The sequence below is a fragment of the Zootoca vivipara genome, chromosome 8 (genome assembly GCF_965207765.1).
Source record: "Zootoca vivipara chromosome 8, rZooViv2.hap1.1, whole genome shotgun sequence".
NCBI lineage: Eukaryota > Metazoa > Chordata > Lepidosauria > Squamata > Lacertidae > Zootoca > Zootoca vivipara.
In genome coordinates, this window is record NC_142591.1 from 71,794,328 (window position 1) to 71,813,810 (window position 19,483).

Genomic DNA, 19,483 nt, shown 5'->3' on the forward strand with positions numbered 1-19,483 from the left:
TGTTTTGTCCTACAACTCCCATGATTCCTAGCTAACAGGACCAGTGGTCAGGAATGATGGGAATTGTAGTCTCAATACATCTGGGGGGCCAAGTTTGGAGATGCCTGTTCTAAATGCTATGGATGTGCCATGCAGACACATTGCCAGCAGTCTCTTATGTGAAAGCTGTAGCTTCTGATTCAGTCCAAATTCTAGGAGGGAACATTAGGTTGGCTACTGGATGGGCAATCTGACCATATTATGCCTGTGCTTTATTAGCTGCAATGGCTCCCAAGTTTCCAGGTCCAATTTACAGTGGTAGATTTAATCCTTAGAGCACTAAATGGTATGGAACCCGGAAGACTGTCTTCAGCCTTATGTGAAGCTTAAGATCATTTTAGGAGGCCCTGGGTGCCTCCACCAAACAAATGAGGAAGTTAATTGCCAGAAAGAGTCTTCTTTTGAGCCTACTCTATCTTCTTCCATATTTAAATTTCCCCATTTATTGTGAGATGCCCAGAGAACTCTGTTATGGATGAAGAGGCATAAAAATGTCATAAAATAAATACTGTAAGTCCATATCAGAAACCTGAAGGTCTCTAAGCGCTGATTGCTAAGACCAGTTTGACTTTTTATGGGCAACAGACTTCCTCCAGGACAGATGGGCAGAGCTCAAGAAGTAAAAGACCTTCCTCCCTAGATGAATTTCTCTCTTGTGGGGAAGGTCTTTTAGAGAATAGTCCTGTAGGGCATGTGAATGTCGGAAATCTTCAGTAGTGTGAAGATACTGTTTAATGCACACCCAGAGAGAATAATTGGAGTGGTTCCTAGGACTGCAATGAATGCCTGGCTTTCTGGAAGAAAACAGGTTATGAATCACTCTGAGTTGGGCAAACTGATGGAGATTTCCATTTTTAAAAATTCTTTCCATCAGCTAAGAATTAATCCAACTAAATGAAGTTGCAAAATCAAATGGCAGCAAACCTTCCAATTACTTTGGTCACAATTTTCAACCTTTAATCAGGAAGTGAAAGGCTTGAGATCCTTTACCAATACCCTGAGTCACCCAGTCTCCCACCTGCCTATTACATTTAATCTTCTAATCCTGAAAGCCACCCCCCACCACCACACACAACACTCTTGCTTATCCGCTCACTTTGTGCAATACAGCAATCAGAATGGCATTAACTGTCACACAATTAACAAAGTTCACCATGTTATGCAGGTGAGAACAGATGCTAAGATTTGTAGCACCACCCTGTAGCACCGCCTTCAGCTTTGATAACAGAGAATGCTTTTGTGTTATAGCTGTCTTCTGTGAATGGGGCAGAGTTCACATACACAGCAATAGCTTCTCCCAATTTTGCTTCCATCTGAAGCCTCTTCTAAACATGTTCCTGGGTCTTGGGATATGGGGCAGTGGGCTGCAGATAAAAGAGAATAGATGGGCACACTATTCTTAGGATTTCAAGCCACCGTCTAAATATAACATACCGATATGATGAAGGTCTCTGAAATATTTTACTTGTTCCAGAAGATTGGGAAGACCTTCACCGTATCTTATGAGAGTTACCGTATTTTACAGTGGTGTCCTGAAATTGTGGAGTATAACCTCTTCAAACCCATCAGGATTTCCTAATTTGAGACGTTCCTCGGTTTGCAATTCCTGCACACTGGAAGAATCAGACCAAACTGGCCCATAGCAATCTACATGCCTGATAGAGACCAGCACAGTCGACCTGCAGACAATCATTTCAAATGCCTCCGGCGATCATGGCTTCATGCTACAGCACCAAACTAACAGCACTGAAAGCACTGAAATGGACTCTGAACATGCATTACAAGTAAAAACATAAATTAGGGTAATAGTCAGCACAATGCCCAATTTCACTTAACCTTGCCATGAGAACATGAAGAGTCCTGTTGGATCCGACCAAGGGCCCATTTAATAAAGCATCATGCTGATTACAGTAGTCAAGCCAGTTGCCTCTGGAGAATGTCCATAGGCAATAAAGCAATTTCTTCTCCTTGCAACTTGTTTTCAGTTGCACATTGCCTCTGAATTGGAAGTTCCAGTTAGCTGTTGTGGATAACAGTGGTTGATGGGCCTAGCCTTCATTAATTTGTCTAATCCCCTTTTAATGACAGCCAAACTAGTGGCATGTTCTGGCAGTGCATGTTCCAGCAGCAAATTTCATCAGTTGGGGTTGGGTATCTGGGGTCCTCCAGATGTTGTTGGACTATAGCTTCCATTATCCCTGACCACTAGTCTTGCTGGCTGGAACTGATAAAGAGTTGGGAGTCCAATAACCCCTGGAAGGCATCACATTTGGTATTCCTGCTTTAGCCTTTAATGAAAGGCAGGTGCCTAAAATCTTTGATCATTCTGGTTACTCTTTGAGGCACTTTTTCCATTTCTACTGTCTACCTTTTAAAACAAGGTGACAGGAACTGTACAAAGGACTCTGAATACAGCCGCACCATTATCAAGTCTTCAATGACTATATGAAGATCAATTCTCCCTCTGCCTCTCTCTTTCGAGCAAGTTTATTTATGAATACTTCTAGATTACAGTAGTGCTTTGAATATGGAATCAAAATAGAATCTATATCAGATTAGGTAAAGGTAAAGAGACCCCTGACCATTAGGTCCAGTCATGACTGACTCTGGGGCTGCGTGCTCATCTCGCATTATTGGCCAAGGGAGCCGGCGTATAGCTTCCAGGTCATGTGGCAAGCATGACAAAGCCGCTTCTGGCAAACCAGAGCAGCACATGGAAACACCGTTTACCTTCCCGCTGTAGCGGTTCCTATTTATCTACTTGCATTTTGACGTGATTTCAAACTGCTAGTTTGGCAGGAGCTGGGACCAAGCAACGGGAACTCACCCTGTCACAGGGATTCGAACCGCCGACCTTCTGATCAGCAAGCCCTAGGCTCAGTGGTTTAACCACAGCACCACCTAGCTACCCCAGAATAATGGGGTGTTGTTAATATAGATAAATCAGAGTACATGTACAAGATGTTACCATCCACTGAAACATTACAGAGGAAGGGGAAACTAGTGAAACTCTTACTCTGCTCTCAGCCCCTCCAATTAGGTTCATGCATATTAAACCCTCCAATTAGGTTCATGCTTATTCCACCCTGATGTAAACATCTTTCCAGGGTTGGTCTGTTAAACTTTCAAACAAAGACCCCAATCCTACAATTATTTCATGTGAATGAATTCCTGCATCCATGCCAAGTGCCATATACCCTGCAGGTCCACCGCCATGAAAACTCAAAGCAGGATGGTGGCCAAAAGGAATTTGTTCCATTCTAAACAATGCTAAGTATTTTTACTCAATGTTAATCTTTGAAATGAAAAGGGAGAAAAGAAGAGGAGGAGAGGGGGAGAAGGATCGATCTTGGCTGTTCCTTGGAAACTTGATCTGTATAAATCAGTACCCGGAGGCTGCCAAGCTTCTTACGACTGATGCTGCAGACCATGACAGAGAAACAAATCAAGAGGCTAATGAGTTTCAGAAATAAGTTTGCATCCAGCTTGCAAATGAGATTCGTATTTCGACCAATGTGACAACGTATTTGGGTTCCTATGGAAGTGAGTCAAGAAAATGCAGCACCCGAATGCAGATAATGGCTGGGAGGCTATATACCTGAAATCAGTATGTAAATCCTTAGTTAGTTGATAAATTAATTAATAGGCAAGTCCTAATTAACAGATCAAAACAAAAAAGATGTATTGGCAACACCACAAGGAAACAATTTTGCATATAGTCTCTATTTGAAGTGTATGGTCATTAAATTTGAAAATGGCCATCAAATTCATAAATAGGGGCTTACAATCTAGAGTTGATGCTGAGTTGGTATACGTTTAGCAATCCTTTGACCCTTTTTTCCCCACCCCAAACATTGCAATCTGAAATGCAACTACATCTGAAATGCAATGTGCGGTGCACTTTGAGGAGTGGCTGCCATCATGCATGAAAGCCACAAGGCGCACACCCTTAAAAGGTATATGGATTGTGGTCCAAGTTTACAGAACGGTATAGAAATTGAAGTTGATAGATTAGTCCAGATGTTAATTATTCTTTTTTTTCATAAACTAATGAAGAAAAACATTCAACCTTCAAGGGAACATTTTTCAGGATAGTTTGAAGGAACCCCTGTGCACTGCAGATAGTTCAGGGTAAATTCTAGGGCACATCAAATCTCCATGTCCCATCCATGGCTGAGACATAATCGGTCAGGACAAAAGACCACCATCTCAGTGGCTACACTCAGATTATGGAATTAACTTAGTTCATGAGCTCCACTGCACAACATCCTTCACAGTTTGTCACTGGCTGGTCTAAACTTCCCTGTTCTGGAAAGTATTTGTCTCACTGGGAACATGGTTTTTACATGGTAGACCTTCATGTTTTTCTCTGCCAAGACCGTTTTTATGCAGTTAAAAAAACATATCAACATTTGTATACCACTTTTCATCACAAAATGTCCACAAAATGGTTTCACTGCAGTCAGTAAAAATATTTCATTAAAATAATAAAGCATTTAAACAGTACAGCAAATAAAATATCACAAAATCAACACAACCATACAATCATTTCAGTACTACAGCATAATGCTATCCCATGATTCAGGGCAGACTGCCATAACCCCGGGAGAAGTTATAAATCTTGATTAGCCAATTGGTTCATTATGGATCATGTAGCCCTGTGACATTCATTTCCTCCTAAGAAGGGGATGCACCACTTCCTCTTTCAAAGTAGTGGAGACCACACCCCTCCCCGCAATGAGACATTAACTACCCACTGGACCCACTTTGTCAAATCCCTCCAGCTAGCTGTAAGAACCCATGAAGGGCAAGGGTCAAGTACCAGTTGGTCATACTCATCCAAGCCTCTTGTCCACATCTGAAAGCTACATTAACTGAAACTGATCCTTCCAAAAAGGGCCAGTCAGTTTTTTGGACCTCCTCTGAAATCATAACCACTAGCGCCATCAAGGCTGAAGTGGAGGCAAGCCAATGTATCTTCATAGTGCTAAGCAAATATGTCTGAGCAGGTGACAGGTGGTTCAGGCGTTACTGTCTGTGACCAGAACACACTTGTCCTTTAAGCACTCTGAGAAGCACTGATGGGTGGCTGTTTGGAGATGCAATTCACTGCCATGACCACCACATGATAAGCACATGTGCCTTACTGACCTCACTATCAGATCTGAAGAAGTGTGCATGCACACGAAAGCTTTTACCATGAACAAACTTAGTTAGTCTCTAAGGTGCCACTTTTTAAATTTACATATATATTTCGACTGTGTCAGACCAACACGGCCACCTACCTGTATCAGATTTGTGTCACCTGTATTCTAGCTGCTGTTTGCTTCCTTATACAACAGTACTCTATTCCAAACTTACAAATGGAAAGCGTAATGCTGGTGGTCAACAAAAGAGGGTTAAAGACTGTCTCAAGGCAAATCTAAAAAACTGTAGTATAAACACTGACAACTGGGAAACACTGGCTTGCGAGCGCTCCAGCTGCAGAACAGCCTTTACCAAAGGTGTCATGGGCTTTGAAGACACTTGATCTCAGGACGCAAGGGAGAAATGTGCTAAGAGGAAGGCACGCTTGGCAAATCAACACCGTGATCAGCTCCCGCCCGGAAACCAATGTCCCCGCTGTGGAAGGACGTGTGGATCCAGAATTGGCCTCCAGTCATGTACGGACCTGTCACGGTGGCCGGAGTGGACTACTTCAGAGTAACGACGCTACGCAGCTCTGCATTTTATTCTTTTATTGGTGCTGCGTATTTACAGTGCTCAAGTCATTGCTATTTACACGGAGTGATGTGGTCAGTCGGTTTCAGAACCTCCTAATGGCTTTTGGCGCGTCTTTCTCCAACACAAAAGCTTTGGCAGACCCATCCTCTTGCCCCTCCTCTTCCTGCGTAATTCTGGAGTTGGGGGGATGGGTCTTCCCCCCTTGCTTGCCCCTTCCTGTCCCACCTGGGACCCTGGCTCCTCTACCTTGCCTGAGCCTCGGACACGACTTCCTGCTTCCCCACTGGAATCGGAACTCTCCCTGCTTTCCCCTTTGCTCGGGGACGGGCTTGAACTCAGGAGGGGAGGGACTTCGCGATATCCCCTGTCCCTCACATCCACCCCCCTCCCAAGCTCTCCTTCACCCCTCCCCAGGCCCCCCCCATGTGTCGGTGACGACTGGAAGCCTAAGAACTCAGTGCTCTCCGAGCCCGTTGGTGTGAACACCTCCCCCCAGTCCTGCGAGCCCCCCCCTTCCGCCTGGGAGGACGGGAATCCCAAAAAGTCCGTGGCTTCAGAGCTGGTGGGGGTAAAAACGTTCTGCCAATCTGCTCCTTCCTCTGACTGGGTGGATCTCGGTGACACCCATACCTCATCCTCTGGTTCCTCAAACTCCGCTTCCCAGCGCCATGGTGAGCTGCTCTCCCGTGCCTCCTCCTCCTCCCCCTCCCTTTCCATGTGCCAGGGCTTGGGTCTGTGGGGAAAGAGGGCGTGAAATTCTTCCACCAAGAATTCCTCCTGTATCTGAGTGGCTGGGACCCATTCATTTTGGGACGGTGGAGCATCCTCCCATGCCATGAGGTACTCCAGTCCCCCCACCCCCCACCTTGAATCCAGGATGGCCGTGGCCTCATTGAGTTGCTCCCTGCCTTCCCTCTCCCCCCCTCCCTCGGGGGTTTGTTCGCTGTCTCGGAGCCTGCTGCTTTCCCTGTATGGCGACAGCAGCGATCTATGAAACACTGGATGCACCCTCATGTCCTCTGGCAGTGCCAGCCTGTATGCTACCGGGTTGACCTGTTGCGTGACCGTGAAGGGGCCCAGCCTTTTGGGTGCCAGCTTTTTGCACCTCCCTCTGGTGGGAAGGCCCTCCGAGGACAACCACACCTTGTCCCCCACCCTGATGACCTCCCCTTGTCGCCTGTGGCGATCTGCCCCCTTTTTGTACGCTTCCTTGGCCCTCTCCAAGTGTTCTCTGAGCTGCTGGTGCACCGTCTCCAGTTCCTCTGCCCAATCCTCAGCCTGTGGGCCCTCCTCCTCCTCCTCCCCCTCCCTCTCTGGGAAAGATCTGAGGTCGCGCCCGTAATTGGCCTTAAAGGGCGACACCCCTGTGGAGACGTGCACTGCATTGTTGTAGGCAAATTCTGCTAGTGGCAGGCGATCCACCCAGTCCGTTTGCCTCTGGCTGACGTAGCATCTCAGGTACTGCTGCAGAATGGCGTTGACCCTCTCCGCTTGTCCGTTGGTCTGCGGGTGTCTAGCCGTCGACAAGCTGACCTCCACCTGCAGGAGGTTCATGAGCCGCCGCCAGAACCTGGAAACAAATTGGCGGCCACGATCTGAAATAACCCTTAAAGGTAATCCATGCAGTCTGAAAACGTGATCAACAAACAGTTTGGCTGTCTCTTCTGCAGAGACTGCCCTGGCACACGGTATAAAGTGGCACATTTTGGACATGAGGTCCACCACCACCAACACTGCGGTCTTGCCCCTGGACGACGGCAGGTCTGTGATGAAGTCCATGGACACTACTTCCCACGGCCTGTGTGGCGTGGCTAAGGGCTCCAGCAACCCTGGTGGCGCTGCTCTGACCACCTTTGCCCGCTGGCAGGTGTCACAGCCCCGTACATAGTCTCGAACATCTTCCCTCACCCCTGGCCACCAGAAGTGTCTCATGACTAGGTGAGTGGTCTTGTCCCTTCCAAAATGCCCCGCCGTTGGGTTGTCGTGCATCTGTTTGAGGACCGTACGTCTGAGCTGGGTGGTGGGCAGGTACAGTGCACCCTTGTAGAAAAGCAGCCCTCTGCGGTCTGCAAAGTCTTTTGCCTGCTCCCTCCCCCCTCTCAGTTCTCTGAAGATGCGGTTGGCAAATTCATCCGCTGCCGTCAGTGCTGTGAGTTCTGCCTCGCTCACCACTGCTGCTCCGCAGGACCATGCCGACGGGGGGAAAATGTGCCTTGGGGCTGGTGGCGCCTCCTCCTCCATGTACTCTGGCTTGCGGGAGAGGGCATCCGCCCTGACGTTCTGCTCTCCCGGGATGTAGTGTATGGAGAAGTTGAAGTTCGAGAAGAACTCTGCCCACCGTATCTGCCGCTGGTTGAGCACCCTGGCAGTTCTCCAGAACTCCAGGTTCTTGTGGTCTGTGCACACCTGGATGGGGTGCTTGGCGCCCACCAGGAAGTGTCTCCAGTGCTGGAACGCCGCGTGGATCGCCAGAAGTTCCCGATCAAAAACTGTGTAGTTCCGCTCTGGCTGGGTCAACTTCCTGGAGAAGAAGGCACAGGGTCTCCACTCTCTGTTGGTGTCCAGTTGCAACAAAATGGCGCCCACAGCTTTGTCAGAGGCATCTGTCTCAATGCGTAGGGGCGCGTCCTGAACCACGTGGAACAGGTTCTGGTCTGAGGCGAACACCCTCTTGAGGCTTTCGAACGCTGCTTGCGCCTCTGGTGTCCACCGGAACTTCTGCTTGCCTCTCAGGCAGTCAGTGATGGGAGCCGTAACTCGAGAGAAGTTCTTGATGAACTTCCTGTAGAAGTTGGCGAAGCCTAGTAGGCGTTGGGCATCTTTGCGCGTCCTGGGGCTGTGCCAGTCCAGGATGGCCTGCACCTTGTCCTTGTCCATCGCTAGCCCCTTGTCTGACAGCTTGTAGCCCAGGAAGTCCACCTCCTTGGTGTGAAACTTGCACTTCTCCAGCTTCACATACAGGTGGTTCTCCTTCAGGCGCTGTAACACCTCCCTGACGTCCTTCACGTGCTGCACTGGGTCGTTGGAGTAAATAAGGATGTCATCCAGAAAGACCAAGCATTTCCTGAAGAGGAGGGACCCCAGGACGTGGTGCATGAAGGCCTGGAAGCATGCTGAGCCCCCTTGCAACCCGAAGGGCATCACCAGATATTCAAAAGAGCCCAGCGGCGTGAACATCGTGGTCTTCCACTCATCGCCCTCCCGGATTCTGATCAAGTTGTACGCCCCCCTCAGGTCTAGCTTGGTGAAAATCTTGCCCCTGCGTGCCGCTGTCAGGAGATCATCCACTCTGGGCATGGGGAAAGCCACTGGTTCTGTCACCGAATTCAGCCGTCTAAAATCCACCACCAGGCGGCGCTGTTGCGTGTCTTTCTTGTCCACCCAGAAGACCGGGCTGCCCCCTGCTGCCTTGCTTTCTCTGATGAACCCCCGCTTGAGGTTCTTGTCGATGAAAGCGCGCAGATCCTCCAGTTCCTGGTCTGACATGGCGTACAGCTTGGCTGGGGGTATAGTTGCCCCTGGCACCAGGTTGATCTGGCAGTCAAAAGGCCTGTGTGGGGGCAGGTGGTCGGACTCCGCTTCGCTGAAGACCTCCTGCAGGTCCCAGTACGGTTTGGGTATCGCTTCACCCCCTTTGACGTGCATGGTGGCCACCGTGGCTATCGGAGGCCCCTCCCCTGGTTGGTGCTGCATGCAATGTTCTAGGCAAAAGTCCGATCCAAATGTGATGCATCTCTGATGCCAACTTATGGAGGGGTCGTGGCGCGCCAGCCAGCTCATGCCCAAAACTATGGGGGGGTCTGAGATGGTGGTGACGTTGAATGCCAGTGTCTCCGAGTGCCTTCCAACCGTCATTCTCATGGGGGGGGTTTGATGAGTGATGGCCCCTCCCAGCAGCTCTCTGCCGTCAATGGTTGCCACGTGCAGAGGAAAATCCAGCTGCAGAAGCTGGATCTGGTGCTCTTCTGCAAAGTTTCTCGAGAAGAAGTTCGCTGACGCCCCACTGTCAATTAGGGCGAGGACTGTAAGGGGATAGCCATTTGGAAGCGTGAGCGTCACTTCTAGAACCACTCCTGCTCTGGGAGGGGTGGGCTGGCTCTGCTCCTCTCTGTGCGGGTGGGTGGGCTGGGGCTGTTGTCTGCTGACTGTGCCTGGCTGCTGCCCCTTGTCTCCTGCAGCCAGGCTTTCCCGTTTCCCTGCTGTGGTGCTGCGTCAGTGGGGGAGGGCACAACCGTTCCCGCCTTTCCTTGCCACTCCCTGCGATGTGGGCAGTCTCTGACGAGATGCTGGGGGGAGTTGCAGAGAAAGCAATTCCCACCCCTTCCCTCCTTGCGTCTTGGCGCCGCTGGGGTTTGAAAAGCCCGCGCGCGCGCGCTATCAATCTGCATGGGTTCCTGGTCCTGACTGGCCCCAGGCGTGGCTTGAAAGGGTTGTTGGGGGAGTGGCTTCTCCTGCGACCGTGGGAACCAAGCCCGCTTTGCGCGCGTTGCTTGCTTGTCGCTCCACCGGGATTCCTGTCTCACCCCCACCGCCAGAGCCGCTTTGCTCAGCTGATCCATATTACTGGGCTTTGGACCTCTCGAGAGCTCATCCTTCACCTCCTCATGCAACCCCAAGTGGAACGCCGCTTGCATAGGGGGGGACCCCAGTTCCCACCCCAATCTGTGCACCAGCATGGTGAATTTCGCCCAATACGCGCGAACTGTCATATTTCCTTGGCGTAAATTATGAAGTTCCTCCTTAGTCTGGTCCATATGACTATCGGACGAATACATCGTTTTCAAACCTTCTAGAAATAGTTTGACATTCTTCATGCAAGGATTCCTTGTTGCAATTAACGGTCTTAGCCACTCCCTGGCTGCCCCGGTAAGGTGCTTCACAATAAACGCTACTCTGTGCTCATCATCAGGGAACTCATCGTGGTGCAGCTCAAGAGCATACACAATCTCAGTCTCAAAGCCCTGAAATTCCTTCGGGTCTCCATTGAACTTGCTAACTAGGGTCCCAGCTCTCCTTCCTGGCAGCACTTGGACTTGGGGTGCCCCTCCCGCCTTGTTTTTCTCTGCATCCAGCTTGTTTTGGAGGTCTACCGCCACCGCCCTTAATTGCTGCTCTTTTTCCTGAAGCTCTCTCACCTGTTCCGCAAGTTGTAGCCGGTCGTCCTGGACCTTCTTAGTCTCCTCTTTAGCTGCCTTCAATTCTCCCTGCGCCTGCAGCGACAGCTGCTGCAGTTCTAGCTGGGCTTGCTCAGCGATCTGCCGCCACTTCTCCGCCTCTGACACGCTCATCCCGGCAACTCCAAAGTAGCCCAAAAATGATTAGGAGGTTGCTGTCACGGTGGCCGGAGTGGACTACTTCAGAGTAACGACGCTACGCAGCTCTGCATTTTATTCTTTTATTGGTGCTGCGTATTTACAGTGCTCAAGTCATTGCTATTTACACGGAGTGATGTGGTCAGTCGGTTTCAGAACCTCCTAATGGCTTTTGGCGCGTCTTTCTCCAACACAAAAGCTTTGGCAGACCCATCCTCTTGCCCCTCCTCTTCCTGCGTAATTCTGGAGTTGGGGGGATGGGTCTTCCCCCCTTGCTTGCCCCTTCCTGTCCCACCTGGGACCCTGGCTCCTCTACCTTGCCTGAGCCTCGGACACGACTTCCTGCTTCCCCACTGGAATCGGAACTCTCCCTGCTTTCCCCTTTGCTCGGGGACGGGCTTGAACTCAGGAGGGGAGGGACTTCGCGATATCCCCTGTCCCTCACAGGACCCATTATTGAAATCTTGTTTATGGAAGACAATCTTACTCAGATATGAGTGATGGGAGGAGGAGGAGGAGGAGGAGGAGGAGGAGAGGAGGAGGAGGAGGAAAGAAGCAAGCTGCTGTTTGCTTCCTTATCAAAACGTGCACTCTGGACCTCAACGCTGGAGAGAGCACTTAGGGGCAGCCTTGTTGATGGCATTCTCTCCCCCCCCTTTGAATCCCTATTCCTACTGGTATTGTGTCATGCCTTTTATTTTCCAAGCCTGGGAGCCTTTTCTGGCTAAAGAGTAGGATACAAATACTTTAAATCGGTGATGTCCAACCAGTAGATTGCGATCTACTGGTAGATCCCCAACAGATCCTGGTAGATCGCAGGATCCTTATCGTGTACAAAAAGTTACAGGTAAAAAAAACCCTCTGTGAAATCCCCCCCCAAAAAAAGCTCAACAACTCTGGGCAATCCACCCACCCCACGCACGCTCCTCCTCCCTCCAATGACAATGGGTAGATCATTGCCAGTTTTAAATGAATAAGTATATCCATATATTACCGTGTTTCCCACATTTTAAGACACCGTCTTATATTTATTTTACTCAAGAAAATAAGCCTATGGCTTATTTTCGGTGGGGTGTCTTATTTTTTTTAATTAAGCAATCTACATTTTGACCTTTGGAGCTGGGCGCGCATCATACTTTTTCACCGGTGAGCGTGGTCAGAGCCAGGAGCGCGCCCAGCGCTGCCCGCGCTCCTCCTGGGGCCGCCATGCTCAACTCCCGTGCCCAGCCAACCCAGAGACCCTCCCCTCATTGCCGCCAATGCCGTGGGGCATTTCTTTTCATAGAATCATATGATTCTATGCCTCTTTTCAGGAGGAGGAGGCAGACGCCCGGAACCGGCTGCTGCAGCTGGGCCAGGCGGAGGCGAGGCCGCTGCTTGCCCCTGGGGGCTGCGGAGGTGGCTGGGCGGGGAAAGCCGGACCCCAGCCGGGTAGCAGCAGCAGCGGGAGGACGAGTATGGTGCTGCTGCTGGCCACGGCAGGAGGAAGCAGGCGTCCGAAAGCGGCGGCTGCTGCAGCCCCGACAGAGCGCGCAGCAGCGCCGCTCGTCCCGGGGCAGCGGGACCCAGCAGCAGCGCCGTCCTCATCCTTCTGCTGCTGCTGCTGCTGCTGCCGGGCCAGCTGCTCGCCTCGTTCCTGGGGGTTGCAGAGGAGGCTGGGCGGGGACAGCTGGAGCCCAGTCACGCAGCAGCAGAAGGACGAGGACGGCACTGCTGCTGGGTCCCGCTGCCTCGGGAGGAGTGGCACTGCTGCGCGCTCTGTCGGGGCTGCTGTAGCCGCCACCTTCGAGCGCCTGCTTCCTTGCCGCGGCCGGCAGCACCGTACTCCACCTCCCGCTGCTACTGCTGCTGCCCGGCTGGGCTCCGGCTGTCCCTGCCCAGCTGCCTCCGTAGCCCCCAGGGGCGAGCAGTGGCCTCGCCTCCGCCGGGCCCAGCTGCAGCAGCCGGTTCTGGGCGTCTGCCTCCTCCTCCCGAAAAGAGGCAGACGTCCTCCTCCTCTTGCGGCCAGTGTGCTGTGTCCCACTGGCTGGCTGGGCGCTAGCGGTCTCACTCCGCGCAGCGCGGAGGTATGGCTTATTTTCAGGGGGTGTCTTCTATTTAACAAATACATTAAAAGCCTGCTATGGCTTACTTTATGACTACGCCTTAAAAAGGGGGAAACACGGTACTATCCATATATCCATATATTACTAGACCCACAGAAGCTTCTGTAGTGTGGCAGTTAGAGTGTGAGCTATGAGACAGACGTCCATCATTTAAATCTCACAACAACCAAAATTTAATTAGGTAACCTTATTTAATCCCATCTCTTCGATGTCAGCCTCCATCTACAATATGGCGGTAATGATATTGGCCAGGTTGTTGGAAAAAGTATTAAGATGAAGTAAGTGACACTTGAAATGCAACATATAAATTAGAAGCATTAAGTATACCGGTAATTAAGTTCTACCATTTGTTAAGCATGCTCAAGATTGAAGCTTTAGTTATTCCTCCCCCAAGACTGGGAGTTACTGAATCGTAATCCATTTCAAATGAAACAGCGCTGAAGTGGGGGTGGGGTGGAAAGAACTTCCAGAATAGGCAAGGTCGCAAGACAAATGTGTGGGCACTGGAGGGAATTTCAGCAATCCTTTTACTGCATGTTTATAAAATCTGTTCGGTATTTACTGCAAAGCATGAAAATATTAATCAGTTATTTATCTTCTTACATGTTTGGCATCAACATCTGGTGTATGCACAAGTGGTGAAGTCTAACATTTGGAATGAGTGAATATTTAATGCTCTTTCCCCCCAAACTCACCAGGGAAAGTTAGCATTTATATATATATATATATATATATATATATATATATATATATATATATATATATATATGAAAGAAGTTTCCAGAGCCAACTGTTTCTATCAAATAATTACTAGCTTCATATAAGAGTGTCTGGTCTATTTTAGACTATATTTCTGGTTGGAGGAAAGAACTGATCTTAACTAGATTATCTGTGTGCTGTTTCCTACCCCTTTTTTTGTCTTCCTTACAGTTTGTTGCCAAGGCTTATTAAACGAGTACAGTCTTCATTGATCTGTTTTATTTCTCTTTCTATTTGTTCAATCTGAGATATCATGCACATCTGGTTTATTTCAGAAAATGCCGCCTAGAAAAAAAGCATCCAGTCCAATCTAATCAAGAACAAACTTGCCCATAAATAACGAAGAACCTAACAATATCACTGTTAGGAAGATGTAAGAGAATGTTTTAAAACAAAAAACAAAACAAAAAAACAAATTACTGTATATTGACTATCACAATCTTTTTGAAAGCCTGAATCAGTTACTTAAATAATACGTTCTAAAGAAACACAAAATCAGTTTCTGGATTGCCCACATCTCCCAATTAATGTTCACCCCATTATGCTTGCTCAAAGGTTAATGTTCCTGTGTCCCTTAATCATACGTTCCTACCATCCTTACCGCTGGATCCATCATTAAATATTGGCATTCCCAGGAACCATCACTGTAATTAAAAACTGCTGTGTCTTGTTTAACACATCATGCCAACATTATTTACAAGCCATAGGTTTAGCTTATTATTTGTTTTGCACGTTACTTGCAAGAGTACTAGCAGTTTTTGCAACCCAGCATATATTCCAGACAGTCATTTCATAAGAAACCTTTACAGGATAAATTCTTGTGGAAGGGTTCACAGAATCTCCCTACAGCCCTGTCATCAGGTGCTGAAATAAACCAAATGTGTGTCACGTTGCAGTTTTAACAGTCTACAAACAGAACCAGCCTTTTTCTACAGAACTGAAACTGTCAAAAGACGCAATAGATTAATTCAAGAGGCTTTATAGAATTAACCTGAAGTTTCCAACAGGCAAAAATTCCCAAGTTTTCTACATTACTTTGATGTTCTCAGTGAAATGTCTGAAGTTTGTGACTATAATCTTATCACTATTGGTGAGGCTTCTCTTTAACTAAATTATGCCCCTCAGACAACATACATCCAGACCCAAAAAAAGAAAGTAAAGTAGTTGGGGAGATATGGCATCATTGAGTTTAACTGAGGAAAAACAGTGCTTATTATTTATAATAAAACTATCTCAAGATGAAGTACCATGTAGAAGATTATTTAATTTTGTCACTAATAAATTACAGTGATGCTTCGACTTCCGAAGGTTTCGACTTACGAAGTCCGCAAACCCGGAAGTATTTTCACGGCGCACACGGTCTGCGCATGCGCAAAATGGACTTACTAAGGATTCGACATCCGAAGAGCGCCGTGGAACGGATCGCCTTTGTAAGTCGAAGTACCACTGTAGTAAGTTTGTATTATTGTTTCGAACTCGCCTGATTGCACTTACCGTGTTTCTCATATTATAAGACACGTCTTATATTTATTTTTTCCTCAAAAAAACACACTATGGCTTATTTTCAAGGGATGTCTTATTTTTTTCCTCCTCCTCCTGCCGTGGCCGGCATTGCTGCTACGCCTATCACTATGTCTTATTTTCGGGGTATGGCTTATATTCCTTGAATGCTTAAAAATCCTGCTATGGCTTATTTTATGGGTATGCCTTAAAATATGAGAAACAGGGTAATTGGACTGCTTCATTTGTGGTTAGCGATACGTGCTCTCTTTTGTCCTGCTTACTGGAGAGGGAATGCTATTCAAACAAAAACAAAACCCTTTTTTAAAAGCATTGTAGGGTACATGGTGGGAGAGCAGAAAGCCACACACTGTACCATGATGGCAAAAATAATTGGAAGAATATTTATTATTAGCCTACATAACAAGGTGGTTGTGAACGGTAACAGAATTCTAAGGCAAAGCCAGCGCAATGAAAATTTGAAACCTCCTTGTGACATGTAGAGACTCAAGCAAGGCACAGTGTTTGGAGATGAGTGGAATTCAGCTGGGAATTTAGGTAAATTAGTATAAAGCTGCAGAGTACATAACTTACAGAATTATGTACCGCCCACCTCCACCCATAACATACCCTGCAGAGTATGCAGAAGCAAAACTGAAAAAATTAGACACAGTGCCTAAGAAAAAATACAGGCCTGCTTCTCAATGCATACTACTATGATGATGAAGTGTGCTAGGATTTATTATGGAATATTACTCTCATAATGCTCAGATGGCTTTCTGTTGTCCGGAAATGTAAGCCTTATAGGCCTGGCACCAGATCAGTTACACTGCTTGTCCTCAAGACTTAATGTTCCTTGCTCCATCAAAAATCAATAAGAAAAGCCATGGCTTCCAGCAACCAGCAGAGATCAGATTGTTCATTTAAAATAATCCAGATACTAATTTTCTGCTACATTATTTCAAGAGAGTTATTTCCCATCGGACTGTATTTCCCCCCAGATATGATCTACCAAACCTGCATGTTTCCCGTTTTCAGAATCACATGGCACGAAGCGAGACTTACGTGCCGAAACTGCTGAAGGCACATCCCATTCCCTTGCCAATAAAGCCATGGCACATTTTGCTGTCTGCCATTTAAGCATCCCTAAGCCTCCCCATACCCATATCCTACCACACATTGCCAACAGATTGTTACAGCTCTGCAAGGAAAACAAGAGTTGGGCCACCAATCATTAGTGTGCCACATAAGAGTACAATCATGACCCCATCAAGTCCATACCACAAAAGGCCCATTTGTACCAGGCAAGAGGTTGACCTGGCAACTGTTGCTTATCCCACAAATCACCCAGGGACTGATCGTTGCGCTAGTCCAGAGTCGTAGTCCAGAAACATCTGGAGAGCCACATTTCCCCCATTCCATGGTTGGAAGAAGGGCTAAGGAGCCCTTTCATATCACCCTCTGGATTCTGGATTGTATCCAATGCTAGTTCTACTCAGAATAGGCCCATTGAAGTTGATATGGCTAACTAAGGTTCATTAATTTAAATAGATCTGCTCTGAGTAGAACTAGCATTGGATACAAACTGATGGCTTCCAGTGATATTCTAAGTCAGGCATAGGCAAACTCTGGCCCTTCAGATGTTTGGGACTACAATTCCCATCATCCCTAACCGCTGGTCCTTTTAGCTAGGGATGATGGGAATTGTAGTCCCAAACATCTGGAGGGCCAGAGTTTGCCTATGCCTGTTCTAAGTTCTCCCCCCGCCCCTGCAAAAAAATAGTCCCATTGAAACCAAATGAAAAGTCATCACTCTCTGATCTGATGTGCTTCATTTGGGATTCAGTCCTGACTAACTTAAAATGTACTATCCCCGACTCAGTTAAGCACAGACCTGAAAATGTAATGTGCTAATGCAGCAAGCAAGTTTTTTCAAACATGTGACCTGGCTTGAACGTAACATTAAACCACAGTATACTGTTATGGGAATGAGAATGTTAAGTCCTTAGGTTCGAACGCTTCTTCCTCTGCTCTCTTCCTCCATCAAGCTTAAACAGCATTTTACAAATCAGATAAATAACTATTAGGAGTGCCCCAAAGAAGAATGGGCCTAACACGCTGGGCCTAATAAACCCTTTTCTGTGCACCTGGAGGTTATTTCCCTTTTAATTCCTGTTTCATCCAACAAGGACAAACTGCAGTTAATTTAGACTACGGTTTATTGAAACAAGCCCAAATCAAAATGCCTTTTTTATCATGGCTGTTTACTAACCACAGTTTAGCTCATTTTGGGAGGAACAACAAACTCTACTTACCGTACTTTATATCAGGGCCTAGGTGCTTCCGATCGCCTCCTCTGGTACACACCAGAAGAAGTAAAGTGATTGGTCAAGCAGCTCACTTTTGTAAAGTGAAACTGTGGCTTAGCATTATATCCCAACCTAACCATGGAATCACTCACTGAGCAGCTTCTTGTTAGGTACACACTTAGTGCTAAACCTAAGCCTGCTTCTGAATAATGTGTGAAGTGAACAGTGAATTCACGCAGACCAAACTTGAAAAGCAGTAACTTAAGTGGCATTGATGTGGCTGTAGCAGCTCACATGAGATTCATTACACAGGCTTAAAATTGTGTTCCCATGTTTTTCTTGTTAAGAAGCGCACAGGGAGGTATGGAAGTACGAGATACAAACCTGCACATCATAAGTCCCGTTTAGCAGGACAGGCCTTTGGGAATTGATATCCTGCAGGACCCCTGACAGCACAGAACAATTGACTTTCTGGAAGTCTTTGGAGTGGCTGAACTGCACCATGTTGTGGAGAGCCAAAATTTTAGTGTCGAGCTCAGCATCCTGCCTGGTGCGGTTGTGCAGCCCGAGGTGGTACTTGCGGAAGTGTTTGATGAGATCTGTGGGGTCGTTCCCATAGTAACCATAGCCACAGATGTTGCATTTGAAGTCCTGAAGCTCTGGAGACAGAGGCGCCATATCAGGGTTCTCATTTGCCAGCAAGTCTGCTTTCAATTTGCTTGGCCTCGCGTCCCCATCTGAAGGCACTTGTGGGTTTTTTGAGGCCACCGAAACAGGGCTCGAACCCCGGCCCTCGGCTTGGCCACTTTGCACATGCACCGTTTCGTCCGTAGATTTTGGTGACGTGCGGTGTTCATCGCTTTTCTCCGACAGATCTCCTGGCGGGGTGCAGATCACATCTTGGGTGTCATCTGCATCTGATCTGAGAGGAGACTTCAAGGACTCCGAGATTCCCCCGACAGCTGGAGATGAGAAGCCCTGCATATTTCTATCTGTCACCTCATCATGAGGGAAGGATGGAACATTTCCTCCCTTATTGTGGCTTTCATAATTGAAGCCAGCCTTTTCGCTTGCTGCGGAGCTTTTAAAGTCCTTTTTAGTGCTGGGAGATGACTCTGGGACATGCGTGCAAAACCCCTCCTTGTCCGTTTGCTCCGCAGCCTCGCTCTGCTCAGCGTTCCCTTGCATCTGACCGGCAGAAAACTCTCGTTGCCTTTCAATAGTGTCACTTTCAGGACCCGGCGACTTGAGGGTCTCGGGTTCACCTTCGCTAGCAACGTTTCTTAGAGGGGGGTTCTTTTTCCGGACCATATCTGAAAGCAGAAACAGAAAAAACAAATTAGACTGCTTAAACTACGCAGTCGATTTATGCCACCCCTCACCCTTAAACAGAAAGGTGCAGTTTCTGCCAGATACAAAATACCCACAAGTTTTTTTTTTATAAAACACCGGATATCATCAGTGGCACACTTACTTGGGCACAGTTACAATTCTGGCAGACTCTTTTTGACTTAAATCTTACAGAAACAGCAACATTTCAAAATGCAATTTAAATAAATTTTAAAATATCACTAGTAATCTCCAGTTCTATGCACCAGTTAGGAGCTTGAAATCTCTGTAAAAGTACAGTAATGCCATGTCAAATTCTTTTTTAAAAATTCTTATTAGAATAAATCATTATTGATTTGTCATACTGAGATTGGTATTTAGCCTCACACATGCACTCACACACACC

The 19,483-nt window shown here is 47.7% G+C and overlaps 1 protein-coding gene across 11 annotated transcripts in view; it reads right to left on the minus strand.

Moving 5' to 3' along the window:
- Window positions 1-19,483, minus strand: part of TRPS1 (transcriptional repressor GATA binding 1) — a 237,774-nt gene that overhangs the window by 154,060 nt on the left and 64,231 nt on the right. For all 11 annotated transcript variants that reach the window (XM_035125587.3, XM_060277657.2, XM_035125582.3 and 8 more), the window contains one exon: window positions 18,133-19,061. In XM_035125587.3, the coding sequence (XP_034981478.1) occupies window positions 18,133-19,061 (929 nt within the window). The remainder of the gene's footprint in view (window positions 1-18,132; window positions 19,062-19,483) is intronic.